This window comes from Melospiza georgiana, chromosome 12, assembly GCF_028018845.1.
Source record: "Melospiza georgiana isolate bMelGeo1 chromosome 12, bMelGeo1.pri, whole genome shotgun sequence".
In the NCBI taxonomy this organism is placed as follows: domain Eukaryota; kingdom Metazoa; phylum Chordata; class Aves; order Passeriformes; family Passerellidae; genus Melospiza; species Melospiza georgiana.
Window position 1 is genome coordinate 17,421,629 of NC_080441.1, and position 16,189 is coordinate 17,437,817.

The 16,189-nt window shown below is 49.8% G+C and overlaps 1 protein-coding gene across 1 annotated transcript; it reads right to left on the minus strand.

The window, feature by feature from the left end:
* Positions 1-112: 112 nt before the first annotated feature.
* On the minus strand, positions 113-13,916 carry UPRT (uracil phosphoribosyltransferase homolog). Its single transcript, XM_058032345.1, has 7 exons — positions 13,627-13,916; positions 7,460-7,502; positions 4,138-4,207; positions 3,034-3,096; positions 1,853-2,014; positions 1,244-1,342; positions 113-508 (listed from the first exon to the last, which is right to left on the minus strand). The coding sequence occupies exons 1-7, from the start codon at positions 13,914-13,916 to the stop codon at positions 402-404; spliced, it is 834 nt and encodes a 277-aa protein (XP_057888328.1). The 3' UTR covers positions 113-401.
* Positions 13,917-16,189: the final 2,273 nt, after the last annotated feature.

A 16,189-nucleotide genomic window follows, 5' to 3' on the forward strand; every position in this document is an offset into this window, starting at 1 on the left:
TTATAGCAGCCAGACCAAAAATGGCTGCTCAGGAGGACCCTGAGATTTGGAAGCACTGGGAGTGGCTGTGGCTGGAGTGATGCAGGTGACCCTAGAAATGAAGGACACTCCCTGGGGGTTTAGTTGGGTTTATTTTGCTCTTGCATGAGGCCACAGACAGGCTGGAGAAGAATAAATAGGTAAAAGCAGAGTGTGGCAATGACAGAGCCCCAACATGGAGATGCTTGACCGTGTAACCAGAGTGCTTTGTCACTGTGCCTGATCCCTGTTCAGGCCAGCACTAACCTAAGCTAGTTGGCCAAAAAGCTTTTTAAACACGCCCTCAGCCAACTCAATAGTAATAAAATGTAAAAAAAACCTCTTGTAATGCCATAGAGTCATATCCAGTTGTTCCAAGACTGTCAGTCTGTCCCAAAGTACTTCTGTCCAAAGTGTGTTGGTGCAACAGGGTGCACTTCTGTAGTTAAAATGGTGATTTCTGGGAATTCCTGGATGATGGATTTGGCACCTTGGAAGAGACAGCAAAGGCAATAATGACTACAGTGCTCCGGCCCGTGTCAAATCATGATCAGCAAAAGTAAGTCAGGCTATGTGCTTCTGTCTTCCTGTTCCTGCCTTAGCTAACCATCTATGAGGAAAACTGCCTGACTTAGGGGATTGCTGTTTCGGGGTTTTCTTCTTTGGAATTGCCTTTCCCATACACCCATACTCCCAATTAAAGTGGTTACAGGCTGTTCTGCAGTTCAGCTGAGTTTTCTGATAGCAATTTCTGCCAGGGCCAATTTCTAAGACAACACACAAGATCCTCTTTCCTCCCAAAGAAGCAAATGTTCCTCATTTAGATCCCCTTTTACCTTTAGCCTGCAGCCAGACCAGTTCTGTAGCTCCATTCAGCTCCCACTCCTGTGTTGCTCTGGTGCTGGAGCAGCCCCCACATTCCATGGTCCAGACCAGCAGTTGGCCTGGCACTGCTCTGTGAGCCATGCACTGGCAGTGCTGAAACTCCTGCTTTTAGGAACACTCTCCCATTTGCAGTTTTGCCACTCAGTCCCCTCCTCACTGCCCACACCAAACACGGCGCCGTCTTTGCTCAGTCTTAAAATTCAGCCAAAAAAACCCCAAACCTGCTCTGAGCAAAGCAATGCTGCCATGGCAGAGGCACAGCTGTGCCCTGCCTGTCCCCTGTGTGACTGATGGCACTGTCCCCACAGACACAGCTGTGCTCACCCTGTGCCCCACTCACCGTGAGGTGTGGAGAAGAGGCTGAGCAGGATGATGACGCTGGGCTGGACCCCGTGTTCCACCAGCACTTTGACAGCCTCGATCACCGTGTTCCCAGTACCTGGGAGCAAGAGGGGGACAGGCTTTAGGGGTTTTTGTGGTTGGTGAACTTGTCCTAAGCTGTCTGAGAATACCTGTGGTACTGCTGGTGTGACTGAATGGTGACTCTGTCCTTTCTCATGGGAAAGGCATCACCTCTGCGTGTACTCCTTGTTCTCCTAATTGTCAGAGTGGACGAGTAACCTCATCCCAACAAACTCCTTATTATATTAATCTAGAAATGTCTCATAATAGAATAAGAAAAATACTGTTTGAGTCTTTTCCCATGGCAAAATTCATATAATTAAATTTATGTCAAATCTTAATCTCAGCCTTTCTCCCAAAAGCAGCCACGCCCAAACGATTTGCTCTGCATTCACACTGGTGCAGCTGAGCAATGTGTGTCCTGGCACAGCCTGATCAGTTCCCTGCTCTGTCCCTAAACCAAGCAGAAACTCCAAGCAGAGCCCAGTGAGAACATTTTCAGTCCATGCCAGCTCAGAGGAGCCTGGCTGTGGGTGCTGGCACTCACTCAGGATCGGGTACATGAGCAGCACTTTCCTCCTGTAGATGTCAGGGGGGAACTTGGCGTAGTACACCTTGGCTCGCTGCGTCTCCTCGTCGCTCTGGATCAGGATCTTCCCGATGCGGATGGAGCGGCAGCAATCCCGCAGGCCCTGCTCCATTGCCTCCCCTGCAGGGCAGCACAGACACAGCAGCACAGGGTGACACTGGGAAAGGGGCTGCAGGGACAGGCCCAAAGGAACAGTCCCCAAATGGACAGTCCCAAAGGAATAGTGTCAAAGGGACAGTCTCCAAAGGACAGGTCCAAAATGGACAGTCCCAAAGGACAGTCCGAAAGGAACAGTCCCCAAAATTAGAGTTCCAAAGGAACAGTTCCAAACAGACAGCCCTCAAAGGAACAGTCCCTGGATGGACAGTCCCCAGAAGGACAGTCCCAAATGGACAGTTCCCAAAAGAACCATCCCAAAGGAATAGTCCCAGACAGCCCCCAAAAGGACAGTCCCAAATGGACAGTTCCCACAGGGACAGTCACAAGTGCACAGTCCCTAAATGGACAGTCTCTGAAAGGACAGTCTCAAACAGACAGCCCCCAAAGGGACGGTCCCAAAGGAACAGTCCCTGAAAGAACAGTCGCCCCCCTGTGCTGGTGCACAGCTCCAAGCATTAAAACCCCTGAACTCTTCCCCTTCTCCCCTGTTTACAGCAAGCTGAGTCTCCTCAGTGCTCCCCAGCCCTGGGTTTGGTGCTCCCAGCTGTGCTGAGCTCTCACAGGACACAGCTGGAAAGGTCAGAGGGGTGGGTGGGGTTTGGGGACACCCCGGTGACAGAGGGGGGGCAGGGTGTGGGGCCAGAGCTGCTTTGCCAGCACAGATGCCAAGGTTTGCCCAGCACTGGGCACTGACAGGGACTCTGCCCCACGGAGCGTGGCTGGGGTGGGGCCCTGGCTCTGGGCACAGGAGGGAAACAGGGGAGGGCACTGGGCCCCTGACAGGGAACAGGGCCAGGGAAGGGCCACAGGAGAGCTGTGCCAGCCATTTGCCTCCTTAAGGGTAATGGGAGATAGTCCTGGACATTCTCTTATCAAGGATAGCTAAGAAAGAATTTGAATAAACCTCTTGTTGCACATCTTTGAAAGGAAGTTGCTTCAGGTTTCCAAAGCATTTAAAGTGTTCCTTCAGCAGCACCTACCACTTCTCATGATGCTGACCCCGCAGTTTCCCTTCTCGAATCGCACTCCTTCGTACTTGTGTCCTGTGAGGAAAGGAACCAGGGCTCAGTGGCTGCTCCCTTCTGCCCTCTCTGACAGAGAGGAGATGGTCCTGGGTCTGTCACAGACTGATGGGAACAGAGGTGACACCAATCTCAAAGGTGAAGCCACTGCTGTTTGATGTAAAGATTAGCACAGGTAAGGGATGCTGCTCCTGGGTGTGTGTCTGAACTCTGCGTCCACAGCTGAGGGTTTGCAGTTCATCATTTCTCTAAGTGTAACAAAGCCACACCAATGCTTTCCTGCAGAGTGGGAGTGTCACCCTGCAGGAATGCCAGTGGAGTTCCCAAGGGGAACAGGACTCAGCTGGTGTCCATCTCACAGGGGGCTGTGGGTCACACCATGGAGCTGAGCACTCCCCCCAAGCTGCTGATGCACTCAGCTGCTGCCTGAGCACTGCACACCTGAGGATCTGTAACCTTACAGGAGGAACCACAACTCCTGCATTGGTTTTCTCCAGTGCCACTTTGCATTTCCTGCCCATCCTCACTCCCAGCTGGCCTCAGCTGCAGAGCCAGATTGAGGCTGGCAAAGCAAAGCTGTTTGTGCCAAGCACTTTTTCCTTGATGGGCATGTGAAATGTCACCAGTTTTAGTTCCAGGCTGTGTTCTGGGCAGGAGAACTGATCCTGCACATGCACTGGTACATTTTCATCATGGTTTTGCAAGGCCACTGTAATCCTCAGTGAAATGACAGTGCTGACTGTTTTGCTCAGTTGTGTTGATCTGTGCCTTGTAGCTTTCTAAAGCAGCAGGGACAGACACTCTGCCCTGCTCAGAGCTCCCCAGGGAGGTGCTTGTGGCACCAATAATCTAATATACACCAAGTCTGTCAGAGTTCAAAGACCATCTGGATGTTGCAGGGTTCAGTTTCAGGCTGTTCTCTGAGGAGCAGGGAGTTGGACTCAATGATCCTCTGAGTCCCTTCCAGCTCAGGATAGTCTGTAACTCTTGGAATAATTCTCTGTATTTTGATACCAGTTCCAGCTCCAGTCCTCCCCAGGCCAGGGGTGGTTTCCCACTTACCTGTGGGAGTGGTCACAGTACATTCTGTGTAGGGCAGTTGGTTCAGTCCCTCTTCAACCACGAGTCTGATCTGTGGAACCAAGGACATGGCTCAGCTTAAAGGGGTTGTTATCTCTGGAGATAAGGCACTACATGGCAGTAGGAGTTACAAGGACTGGGTGAGGCCAAAGGGTCTAAAAGGGTCTCTAACAGCAATTAGGGACTGCATTTAGAGACTTTTTGGGGGAGAGGCCTATGTTTTGGCCACAAATCAAACAAAGGAATTGCAGAACAAAACTGGGAGAAGAGTTCATAAGCAATCATAAAACTGATTTTATTTACATCTGGTAGGCAGAGGCTTCACAGACAAATTATTCTCAACAGATGAATGAGGCACCAATGTAACTCCCTTTGCTGACAGGAAATCCTGGGGAGGGAAAGGTGAAGCTCCCCCTCAGTCAGGCTCTATTTTCACATCCCTGTTTGTAGGACTGAACTGCAGCTGGGCTGCCAGAACAGCCCCAGAGGCTGCAGCAATGCACACACACCAGCAGTGCCCAAAGACAAGTCAGACTCTCTTTATCACCTTTATCTCCCAGCTCCTCCCAGCTCTGGTTTCCAGGTGGTGCTGCCAATCCCTGCACTTTTGGATGGTCCAGGTGGAGGGGCAGCTCATGAGCCCCCAGCCCTCCCCTGGTGCTGCCCTGCAAAGCACCAAACAGCCACCTGCAGCCAGAATGGGTGACCTGGAGGGTGCTCTGGGGATTAAAGATGTGAGAATTCTCTCTGTTCATGAGCCAAAGATTCACAGCCAGAACTGCTCAAGCAAAGCTACTGCCAAGCAAGAGCTTTCATTAAAACTCACTGATTATTCAAAATTCACTGTGGGATGGAGAGAGAGGCAATGCTCCTGGGATGGAGCAGGTGTACTGCTCACCTCAGGCAGTTCTAATTGCAGAGGGCAGCCTGGAAGGTTTCCCTGTCCTTCCATTCTGCCCCAGCTCCTGGCACACAAGCAGCCTCTGCTAGAAATGGTCCCTTACATTTATAATCTCTCTTTCAAGGTATTTTTAGTCATTTTTATACAACTTTTCCTTCCTAGAGCTGTGTTTGTGGCAGCCATACTCAGAAGTTGTGGTCAGTTTCTGGGACATTTGTACCCAATTTTATTTTATGTTTTTGAACTTAATTCACAAAAAGAAAGCCAACCTATTTGCCAGGTTTGGAAGAAAAGCCTTTTTCATCTTGCTGTAGTGCTGACATTGCTCCACATAATCTGCCAAAAGTTTGGAGTAACCCAGCAAAGGTCTTATGGTCAAATAATCTCTGTGATCTCCCTGCACTTATCAGTGCTATACACAGAGGCTGGAAGGATTCTTTGTAAACTTGTCAGTGTTGATAAAACATTTATTTTTGCACTGTGCTTCCTGCCACCTCCACAGTCAGGGATTAATTTCCTCCTCTTTTCTCTCATGCCCCAAGAACCAGCTGCTCCTCTCCCAAAGGGTGGCTGCCATTGCTTAGAAGATCAAACCAGTGTTATTACAGCCCCTCATGAAACAGGAAGTAAAGCTTTGGTCCCAAGGTAGAAAATCCTCTAACCCATTATGTGTGGCTTTTCTTGGAAGCTCAAGAGGAGGCAGAACATCCTCTGCATCTGTACAGCTCTTTGCACTCAGCATTTCAAACCATTTTGAAATGACTCCTCCTCATGACTTTAACCTCACTTCCTTCAGCTTCAGGATCACAGCCCTGGCAGTGCCATTCAGACACTCCCTGCCAACTTCCACTGTCCATTAACTCCTTTTTCTCACAAGTATCTTCAAACATTTCCTTTGTGTCATCCCCTTTTGTGTGAAACAAACTGCCAGAAAAAACTGCACCTCCAGAAATCCATCACCTTTAGAATCCTTCCTTAAGGCCTCTCCCTCTGGTGACCTCAGGAGACACTGCCCCTAACAGTTTAACTTCATTCTCCTCATTCTCCTTCCCAAGTTTAACTTCATTCTCATTTCCTCACTGCAACAAGGTGCATTTCCTTCTCCTATAATCCCACACTTTTCTCCATGCATTGCCTCTTGCCATTAAACTCTGTTTGCTCTCTGGGTGGAAAACAAGGCAAGTCATAACTGTTTGCACCTTGCCAAGTTTAGTAGAGAGCAAATTCCACATGAAATTATAACTGTTCTTTGTCACACCTAGGAAAAATATTCAGAAAATGAGAGTGCTACATATTCTTTTGTGCAAAATTCCTCCCACAAGATGGAAACCAGAGCAGCAGGTTCTGTGGCAAGGAGCTGCAGCACACAGAGGCTCCCTGGCTGTGCTGGCCACCCACAGAGGACACTGCTGCAAGGACCTGAACTCACTGCCTGGATCTGCAGCTTCCAGCAATGAGAGGAGAGGAAAAAAATCAGTGTTTGCCTCAGAACAGGGCAGGACACCCAAGAAAGGTGAGAAGGTACATGGAGAAAGGTCCTTCACACTGACAGTAAGGTACTGGAATGCAGGAAACATCCTCAAGAAGGGGAAAGTAGGGGAAAGTGGAAAGCCATGAAGATAAACAGCACTGCAGTCACAATCTTAGCTTGTGGTCATATCTAAGCCTGAGCAAGCCTGGATTAAGGCTGGGCTCAGCACAGGAGAGCTGCCTGCTGTGCTGTCACTGTGAATGGTCTCTGACTGTGCTGGAAGGGGAAAAACACCTCCCTCTGTTAATGAGAGTGGATTTGCAAAAAGCAAACACCCTTGTGGACACAAGCAAGTGTGTGTAGTAGCAAGTGCTGGGGCTTTCTTTAAGCTTGTAATTTAAATGAGATAAAAGCTACACTCCCAGCAGTCTTTGTTCTGACTCACTAAAACATGTGAAAACTTCAAACTGCTTTGTCCCTGCCAGTAACCACCATATGGCTAAAGACAAATTCTCCACGTGGATGCACCCAGAGCTGATAATCTAATCCACACCAAGTGCCAGGAGGCACTGCTGCATGCAAGCCACTGGTAACATCCAGGCTGTAAGAAATTGTACTGCTTTGTTCACAAGATCAAAAGTGCTGCTTCAAACTCAAACTCAATTATCTGCAGCCTCTGTGTATCTGTTTTTGAACAGAATTTTCTTATTACTGCAGGTCTCTGTCCTCAAGTGGCTGTGGCTGGTAACACCATGGTTTCTGGAACCTGTTGAGATGAAACAGTGAACAGAAGTCCCTATATAGAAAGTTGCAGTCACACAGCAATTTCCTTTGGATAGAAAAGTTGCTGTCACACTACCATTCTTCTGTCCTGAAAGACCCATTTCATGGAAGAGTTACAGTATAATATTAAGAAGAAATTCTTCACCTACCAGACGATCAGCAGAAAATACGAAGTCTCCTCTACTGGATTTCCTGGAAAAGGTAAAATTTACATTTTAAACTGGGAAATAACTTTAAGAACATTGCTTAAACACAACATTAAATACTATATTCCAAGGCAGATCAGAGAAAAGTCTCCTGTCATATACAGAATTTATCCCAGAGGTTCTGGGTTTCCTGGCTGGTGGCAGAGATGCAGTGACCCAGCACTGGGGTTTGGCTCTGTACCAGCAGCAATCAAACACAGGAGGATGATGTTCTCTGGGTTTCCCATGGTGCTGCTGCTCCAGCTCAGCTCCCAAACCCCTCCTGAGCTCAGATATTCCTGCACTCCCTGCAGCTCTGAGCAGGTGAGCTTTGCTTGCCTGTCCTCCTGTCAGACAGAAGCTGTGGGGCAATGACCATGCAGATCCTTAACCCAGGGCTGACAACACACCTGATAAGCAGGAGACACATCCTATCTTATCTGGAACTCACTGAGTGTGATGAGATCAGTGAATGTGAGGTTAAACTGAGCAGGGATTAATGAGCATTCCCATGAAAACACCTCTCTGCCTCTTATTATTTTGGGTACAACCTTTTGCTGGTGTGCCTGTGTGGCTTTTGGCCCCTTCAGAAGGCAAAATGAAAGGTTGAAAGCCTGAATTCTAAAAGCAGCTTTAACACCTTGCTTCCCATGCCAAGAGCAACTCCCACTACACCAGAACAGGACACACTTCTGATCAAGGAAGTGGCTTTGAAAACCCAACATGGTAAGAGTACTTTTAAATGAAATGTTCTATTAATCCCTCTCATGTTTTCAAACCCTAATACTCTGCATGTCTCCTTAAATACCATTTTCATTTAATCCCCAAGGTTCTGAGACACCTCATGCTTACATGAATGAAAGTCAAAAGGTTTGCCTGCTCATTGCCTAGGAACCAGTCACTGATTCCCACTTTAAAAAAGAGCAATAACTTAATCTAGTTTCATTCCTTGCATTAATAACACACTGTTAAAATACTGTTTGCCTTTTTTCCCCCTTCTTTCTGGTACTGACAGGATATTCCTAACTTTCTGCTATTTTGACATTAACTAGACAGGCAATGCTCAAAAAGACCCCAAAAACTTGAAAAAAAAAAACGCAATCCCAAACCTATACAATTATATGACCTGATTTTATTAAGGTTTTTGGAAAGTTTCATTTTTCTATCTGTGGTATAGATAAGTATTTTTAAAAGTTGAAGTAGCTAAGTGGCCTATCTAGGTTCTTCCAGAACCTAGAAATTTCAGAACATTTAGCTGAATTTCACATATAGGTGTAAGACAGACCCAACAATGTCCAGACCACAGTTTTGACTGCAAAGTGCTAACGTGTTCTGAGTGAATACTCTGAGATATTAATGCAGATTGTGAGGCTTTGAACCAACTCCTCTGTGGAGACACAGATGTTCCTCTGCACAGTTCACTGAACACCCCTCATTGGTCACACCTGCTTTTTGAGAAGGGAGGGCAATGGAAAATGACAGTGCACACAAATAACAGTAATACAGAAAATGTCAGACCACGTGCACAGGGGCAGCTGGAAAGCTGAGACCACATCTCAAACCCCACATCCTGCCAGAATTGCCAGGGGCAGAAAAAAAAGGGTTTAAGTGAAAACACTGTAACTGTTCTTCCTAAATACCAGCTAAAATACATAAAGCAACAATTCATGTCAGACTAGAAACTGTTTCAGCAGTTTCATCAAGTAACAAGACAACATCTAAAAATATGAGGCATTAAAACCTAACTTGTAGCAGGAACAGTGTGTTACACAATATAAATGAATTTCACTTTGTTTCTGAAGGCAGGGGAGTGTGGCTGACATCACAGTGCCTGTCTTGGGAGGTGGGAAGAAATGGGTTTTTTGGGACTGCATTGTCATATAAAGTAGCTGCAGGGTTTCTTCCTGCCTTAGCACTTGGTACCAGTGACAAACACTGCCAGGTCTGCAGGTATTGGGGCTTCAGTAACTCCTGTTTCTCCCATTACCTCACAGAACTCGTTGAGAGACACCAGGGTGAGGGCCAGGCTGGAAAAAAGCCACTTCCCTACAGAGGATCTGTGAAAGGCTTTTAAGAAAACTGAAGGCACTGGATGAGCTGCTGGCACTCAGGGAGATGAGGTAGCTGGGAACAGGCCCATGTTCCACCTGCAGCACTTCAGTCCTTAATGGACTGCAGTGTTTAATTCTTTCCATGCAGGGGCTGGGGTGCAGAGGGATCTCACCCTCCCTGCCTGCAGCACAGGTGAGTTACACACTCAGCCTCCCTCCCTGCAGCACAGGTGAGTTACACACTCACCCTCCCTGCCTGCAGCACAGGTGAGTTACACACTCACCCTCCCTGCCTGCAGCACAGGTGAGTTACACACTCAGACACCCTCCCTGCCTGCAGCACAAGTGAGTTACACACTCACCCTGCCTGCAGCACAGGTGAGTTACACACTCAGCCTCCCTCCCTGCCTGCAGCACAGGTGAGTTACACACTCAGACACCCTCCCTGCCTGCAGCACAGGTGAGTTACACACTCACCCTCCCTGCAGCACAGGTGAGTTACACACTCAGCCTCCTTCCCTGCCTGCAGCACAGATGAGTTACACACTCAGACACCCTCCCTGCCTGCAGCACAGGTGAGTTACACACTCACCCTCCCTGCAGCACAGGTGAGTTACACACTCACCCTCCCTGCCTGCAGCACAGGTGAGTTACACACTCACCCTCCCTGCCTGCAGCACAGGTGAGTTACACACTCAGCCTCCCTCCCTGCAGCACAGGTGAGTTACACACTCAGCCACCCTCCCTGCCTGCAGCACAGGTGAGTTACACACTCAGCCTCCCTCCCTGCAGCACAGGTGAGTTACACACTCAGCCACCCTCCCTGCCTGCAGCACAGGTGAGTTACACACTCACCCTCCCTGCAGCACAGGTGAGTTACACACTCAGCCTCCCTGCCTGCAGCACAGGTGAGTTACACACTGCTGAGCCCCTGCCCTGTGCAGCAGCCAGGGCTGCACATCCAGCCACTCTGCCATCTGCATTTCTATGTTATGACTCTGCTCCTTAGGGAATAAGAAGCTTTAGCAGAATGCCACAGAATTATCTCACCCAACAGACACAGGAACCTCAAAGTACCTGGATTTAAATCGTAGATCCTGTTAAATCATGAGTTAAAATGACACTGCCAGCCTGAGCTAATGAATTTTCTTCTATATAAACACATCACTGCACTATTCATTTCAGTTTCCAGATCCCTGGTTCACATCTGAGGCTGGAAATTACCTTGAGATCATTCTCTCCTTGTAAAGAGACTGTAACTGTTCTAGAATGTTCAGTAGCTCCCATCCCATCAGAGCACTCAAGGTCCATATCCCACTCAGTATGAAAGGCAGCCATTCAGCACTTGCTGAGCAGAAGAGTGACAAGGCTGAGGGAAATGAGGAAACCCAGGCACAGTGAAGTTGAGGTGATCTCCATCTCCCCGACTCTGGCACACAGACACAGTTCTTGTTAATTTTAAAGAAGCAAAAGTGCCATTTCAGTCTGCCAGGAGGACATCCCTGTCCCAGCCAGCCACCTCTGAATCCCATGGGACACCATCACCAGCCAAGGTGGGTTTTTCTTTACAGCAATACCAATTGAGAGGCCACGATTTCTTTCTCTGAGTCCTCTCAGGAACAAGGAAAGAGCTTTCCACTTCTCTGAGCAGCTCATGCTATGGACAAAATAGAATCCTAAAAGCCTTCTGCACCTGGCTGACCAGACCTCAGCTCCATCCCAGCTCACTGGGATTATCTATCTGAATATTTACCCCTTCCTCACTAACAGTAATAGCCCAAATTGACTGGGTTTTTTCCCTACTTTTGTTCCATTTCTCACTCCCCAGGAGATTGCCTTTTAATGTCTGCCATTTCCAGGTATTCCTGTACTTGGAACATCCATCCTCTGCAGCATTGAGGATTCTAAATATTCTCCTTGAGTTAAGGTGTTACCTGTTCTTATTTAGTCCAGAAAGTCTAAGTGACAGGGCTCTATCTGCCTGTAGATGAAGCTTCTCCTTCTTCCCAAGCACTGTATGCCAACATACCTCTCTATCAGCTTAAACTGGATTTTTGACCAGTAGCTGCTCTGAGCCACACTGCTGCCAGTTCACAAACACAGTTTGAGGAGTTTCTTTTAGCACCTGGTTTGAATGCTATAGTAGATACACAGTTGTCTTAGGGCAGACTGCAGCTGCCCAGGGAAAGGTTCATGAACAGTGCCTAAAAAATCCTTTCCTCCCTTCAGCATCTTTCTGAATGACAGGCACGAAAATAGGCCAGTTCAAGGTCTCTTAATGAGATGCAGCTGAATTCCTGGGACAGAACACAAAAATAATATTTCCCTACTGTCCTTACCTACAAACCCAACCTTTCTGAGCAGGCTGCCACCCCATTTTCCTCACTGGTTGGGAAGGGAGCTTGGAAGTGACAGTTCCATCCCCACTTCCAGGGCAACATCAGAATAAAGCATAGCCTGCAATTGCTGCAGCTGCTCTGAGTAATTCACTGTTTACAAGCCCTATTCTAGACTTCCTCTTCCAAGTCTTGTGCAATAAAGCAGATGTAATTCCAAAGAATGTCCTTCAAGTTAAAATTGCAGCTGCTGCTTTCTGGATAAGCTCACTGTAACCAGAAACCTCTCAAATGTATTTGAAAGTGGTCAAAACCCATGTACAACAAAGTAATAATAATAAAACCCATGAGTAAAGTAATTACATTGCTAGTATTTGTCTAGACATCAAAATTATATGGTTTTCACTAACCTCAAAACCCTTCAGAGGCTATCACCAAGCCTAGTTTGGATTCCCTCTCTGTCTCTCTCTGCTTAGCCCTCTCCCAGATTCCTTTTCTGCTCCACAGAGAAGCTGCCAGGTGGGTGATCTGTGTGGTCTTGCCCTCCTTACATCAAGACTGCACTGCCTCTGGTGTTCCTGCTGCCAGGTTTTGTTTTTCCCACAATGCTTTGAAAATTAAGGAAAAGCCTCCCCAAACTAGTTTAAGGCAACAAGGCTCAACTAAGTAAATAAAATTAATGGAGGTACTGTGTTTGAGAAATGGTGATCAGTTTTGCATTAAAAAATTAATTATTGTTAGCTACAAAGTTGAGCCTCAAGAGCCAGAAAATAGCAAAACATGGACTGTGCAGATAGTGAAACACAGCAAGGAACAGTGTCTCTGCAATGACTTACTGCAGATGTCAGAAAGCCACCGTGTCACAGGAAGAGAAGGTTTTATTCCGAACCTGATCATTCTATTAATAGACTTGATTTCACACCTCTTTGCTGGTGGTTCCTGCAAACCAGTAGTTTTTAATAGATGGATGCTACTGAAGTTTGTCTTATGTTGTAAGCTATATTTAATACCTTCCACTATCACCTTCCCAGTGCTGAACAATCACAGCTACAGTGATCAGTGGGAGGGAGGGACGTGTTCAACACCTGAGCTGTGTTGTGGAACATGGTGCTCAGAGGTATCTCCAGGTAGAGCCTGGGAAGGGCTCCGTGCCCCATGCTGCCCGCAGGATGCGATCTCAGAGAGCGGTAATGAGCCCCAGCTGCTGCCGGTCCCTAAGGTAGAGCCTGCTTTCCCCAGGGCTTACACACATCGTACTGCGAGCTCCTTGCGCCGATGATGTGGCACGCAGGCTCCGAGCCGCCCGCAGGGCGGAGGTGAGCAAACAGCGCCATCAGAGACCGTCCGAGTGTGTGAGGGGTTTAAAGCCCGGCCGAGCCGCTCGGTCCCCGGCAGCCCCGCGGCGGGGTGGGCAGGGGCGCCGGGAGCTCTGCCTGCCGTGCCCTGGGGCCCGCCTCACCAGCAGACATGGCCGCGCCGCCGGCCCGGGCGCTCCAGCCGGCACACGCGGCACGGCAGCGCGTCCCGCCGGCCTGGGGCTGGGCGCTCGGGCCGCCGGGACACCGCAGGCAGCGCCGAGCCGGGCAGCCGGTACTAGGGCCCGCCTGAGAGCGGCTCGGCGGGGCTGCGGCTCCCTGAAGAGCGAAGGATGGAGCGAGCGACAGGCGACGATCCCCCTCTGTCTCCCCGGCCCGCCGCGGCTCCTCCCCAGCCCACACGGCCCGGCCCGGCCCGGCGCGCTCACTTGTCCCTGATGATGGTCTGCAGCTCCCGCAGTTGGTCGTTCATGGGCAGCAGCTTCAGCTGCGGCCCGATGGCCGGCGCGCCGCCCTCCCCGGCGGGGACCGGCGCCACCGCCACCACCCCGTTACTGCTGCTGCTGCTGCTGTCCGGGCTGGGGCAGCCGCTGTCCTCGCTGGGCTCGGCGAAGCGGATCAGCCGGGAGCCGCCGCTCGCCGTGGCCGTGGCGGCCGCCGGCGGCTCATCCTGCGGCCGCGGGCCGAGGCGCTGGTTCTGGCAGGGCATCGCCTCCATGCGCCGGGGCCGCGCCCCCGTGCGCGCCGCCGGGGCGGGGGAAGCGCGCCCGCCGCCCGCGCTCCATTGGCGGCCGGAGCCGCCGCTCAGCCCCGCGGCGGGAGCGCAGCGCGGGGCGGGACCGGCACCGGGCGGGCACCTCCTGCCCCGCACCAGCCCAGCCCAGCCCCGACCCTGCCCCGGTCCAGTCCCAGCCCGGCCCTGCCCCGCACCAGCCCGGCCCTGCCCCGGCCCTGCCCGCGCTGCGCGCTCCGGGACAGCCCCCGGGAGCTGAATAAAAGCCTCCTTTAAGTCGCTGTTTTTAAATCGAGAAAAAAGGCCTGTGGGGGTTAGAAAATGAACATGGGTTTTTACCCATCTTTTTCTCTTAAGTAAATATGTACAAATCATTGCCAGGATCTTACACATCAGTGCCAAACATTCCAAGGTACACCCATGCAAACACAAGGACAGGGAAGGGACAGCACCTCTCTGCCAGAAAATAATCTACAGTCTGAAATTCCTGGCTTCTTGCTCTGTGCATGATGAACATGTAACAGGAGGTGGAGTCCCAAAGGGCCCAGGAAACACCTCCCAGGAAAATGCAGCCCCTCCACTGCCTGAGAGCAACAGAGCACCGAGAGTCACCAAAGCCCACGAGACTGAGAGCAGATGAAAAAGTAACCGGATTTCATGACTTACTGTCCAATACTTAATGAAATACTTGAAGACTGTTGCAGCAATATACAAGCAATACGACAAAGAATAGGCTAAGAACAGTAGAAAGAATTTGTAGTTAGAAAATCCAATGCAGTTATTCACCCTGGAGGACAAAAGCAAAGTTGAAATCAGGATTGGTGCAGCACACAGTGGGTGTAACACAAAGAGCACGAACCAGTTTTGGGGGTTTGGAACCCCTGGGTCACACAACCCAATTTGCCAACGAGCGGCTCCCCTTAGTGGCCGCAAGGGAACAGAACCGGTGGCTCTGCTTTCCCTCCAACCCTTCCCTGGGCCCAGGAGAAGCACAGTTCCGATTTTTGGAATTGTTTTGAGGTTGGTACCACAGGGAAATGGGTCACAGAGGCAGCAGCTCGTTCCTCCTGTCTGCCTCTTGTCTGCCAAGGAAATCAGAGCCGGGAGTTCTGTGCTGCTTTATTCCTTTGCAAAGCTCAGGAGCCACCTCAGCCCTGCCTGTTTGTTACACACAGCCCAATTCACTCCACCCTGGTTACAATTGTCCATGCACAGGACAGCTCTGGAAAGGAACACGGGGATGTACAAAAAACCCCAGTGGGTGTTTGTGTCAGAACTCAGGTTTGGAAAATCTTCTACAATTTTGATCACCAGGAAGGTTCAGGTAGGGAAATGTTTGGGTTGTTTCTGAATTCTTAAATCTTCCTGGGTTTTTTTAAAGAAATAAAAGGAGGAATTTAAGAAATTTAGTGGCAGCAATTTTGGAAGGTGTAAAGCTCAATTATTCCATGCAGCTTTCTGCACAGACAGACATATAGATGTATAGCAGTAATACATATAAAGAAGGCTTTCTTTTCCAAAAAGTGCCTTTAAAAAGAGAAACTGATTGAGAAAAGGAAGGCAGGGACTCACCCTCTCTCCTCCTCCTTCCTTCCCAGATCATGGCATGCCATTCAAAAGCAACAGTGTGCCGTGGGAAATAACACTGAGCCTGCAAACAGTGAGTCCTTACTGAGCCCAAAGCCATTCCTGGAGAAGAAAACTGGAATCATGAGCTGCACACACTGAATTTCTCCTTTCCTCTCTGGCACACCTGTCAAGCCTCACAGCTTTGTCAGAAAACCATCCCTGCCCACCCAAACCAGCAGTGCAGGCTGAGCCCCTGCTGCAGACAGACTGCCCCTGCATTCCTGGCCGTTTGCATCCCCCTGAGCTCTGTCCCAGAGCAGCTGCAGGAGCAGAGCTGATGTTCAGCCCACACCTTCTCTTTGCCCCCAGGCTCCAGACACACCCAGCAGATGCTCAAGGCTGTCACTGACCTTGAGGGAAAGACGAATTTCCAAGGTGCCTGGCAGAGCTGCGGAGGGACTGAAGGTGAGGAGGGTCCCTGAGGAGTTTCCAGGCTTCTCCATTCCTTGACAGGCTCCTTGCTCCACCAAACACCCCAAAGACACCCAACCCTGCCTCACAAGGCTAAAAAGCTCCTTATTCAAGTCAGGCAGTTCCAGCAGGGTCACAGCCTCTGAGGCTCCCCTGGCTGTGCTGCTCATGGGCTCTGAGCCCCCAAATCTGTCCCTGCCTATTCCTTCCTTTCTCCC

Bases quoted from the DNA above. Each gene is read 5' to 3' on its own strand.
- UPRT (XM_058032345.1), bottom strand. From the start codon at position 13,916: ATGGAGGCGATGCCCTGCCAGAACCAGCGCCTCGGCCCGCGGCCGCAG. The intron at 7,503-13,626 runs GTGAGCGCGCCG...TACCTTTTCCAG, and splicing joins CAGACCATCATCAGGGACAA to GAAATCCAGTAGAGGAGACT. The intron at 3,097-4,137 runs GTAAGTGGGAAA...CTTTCCTCACAG, and splicing joins TACTGTGACCACTCCCACAG to GACACAAGTACGAAGGAGTG.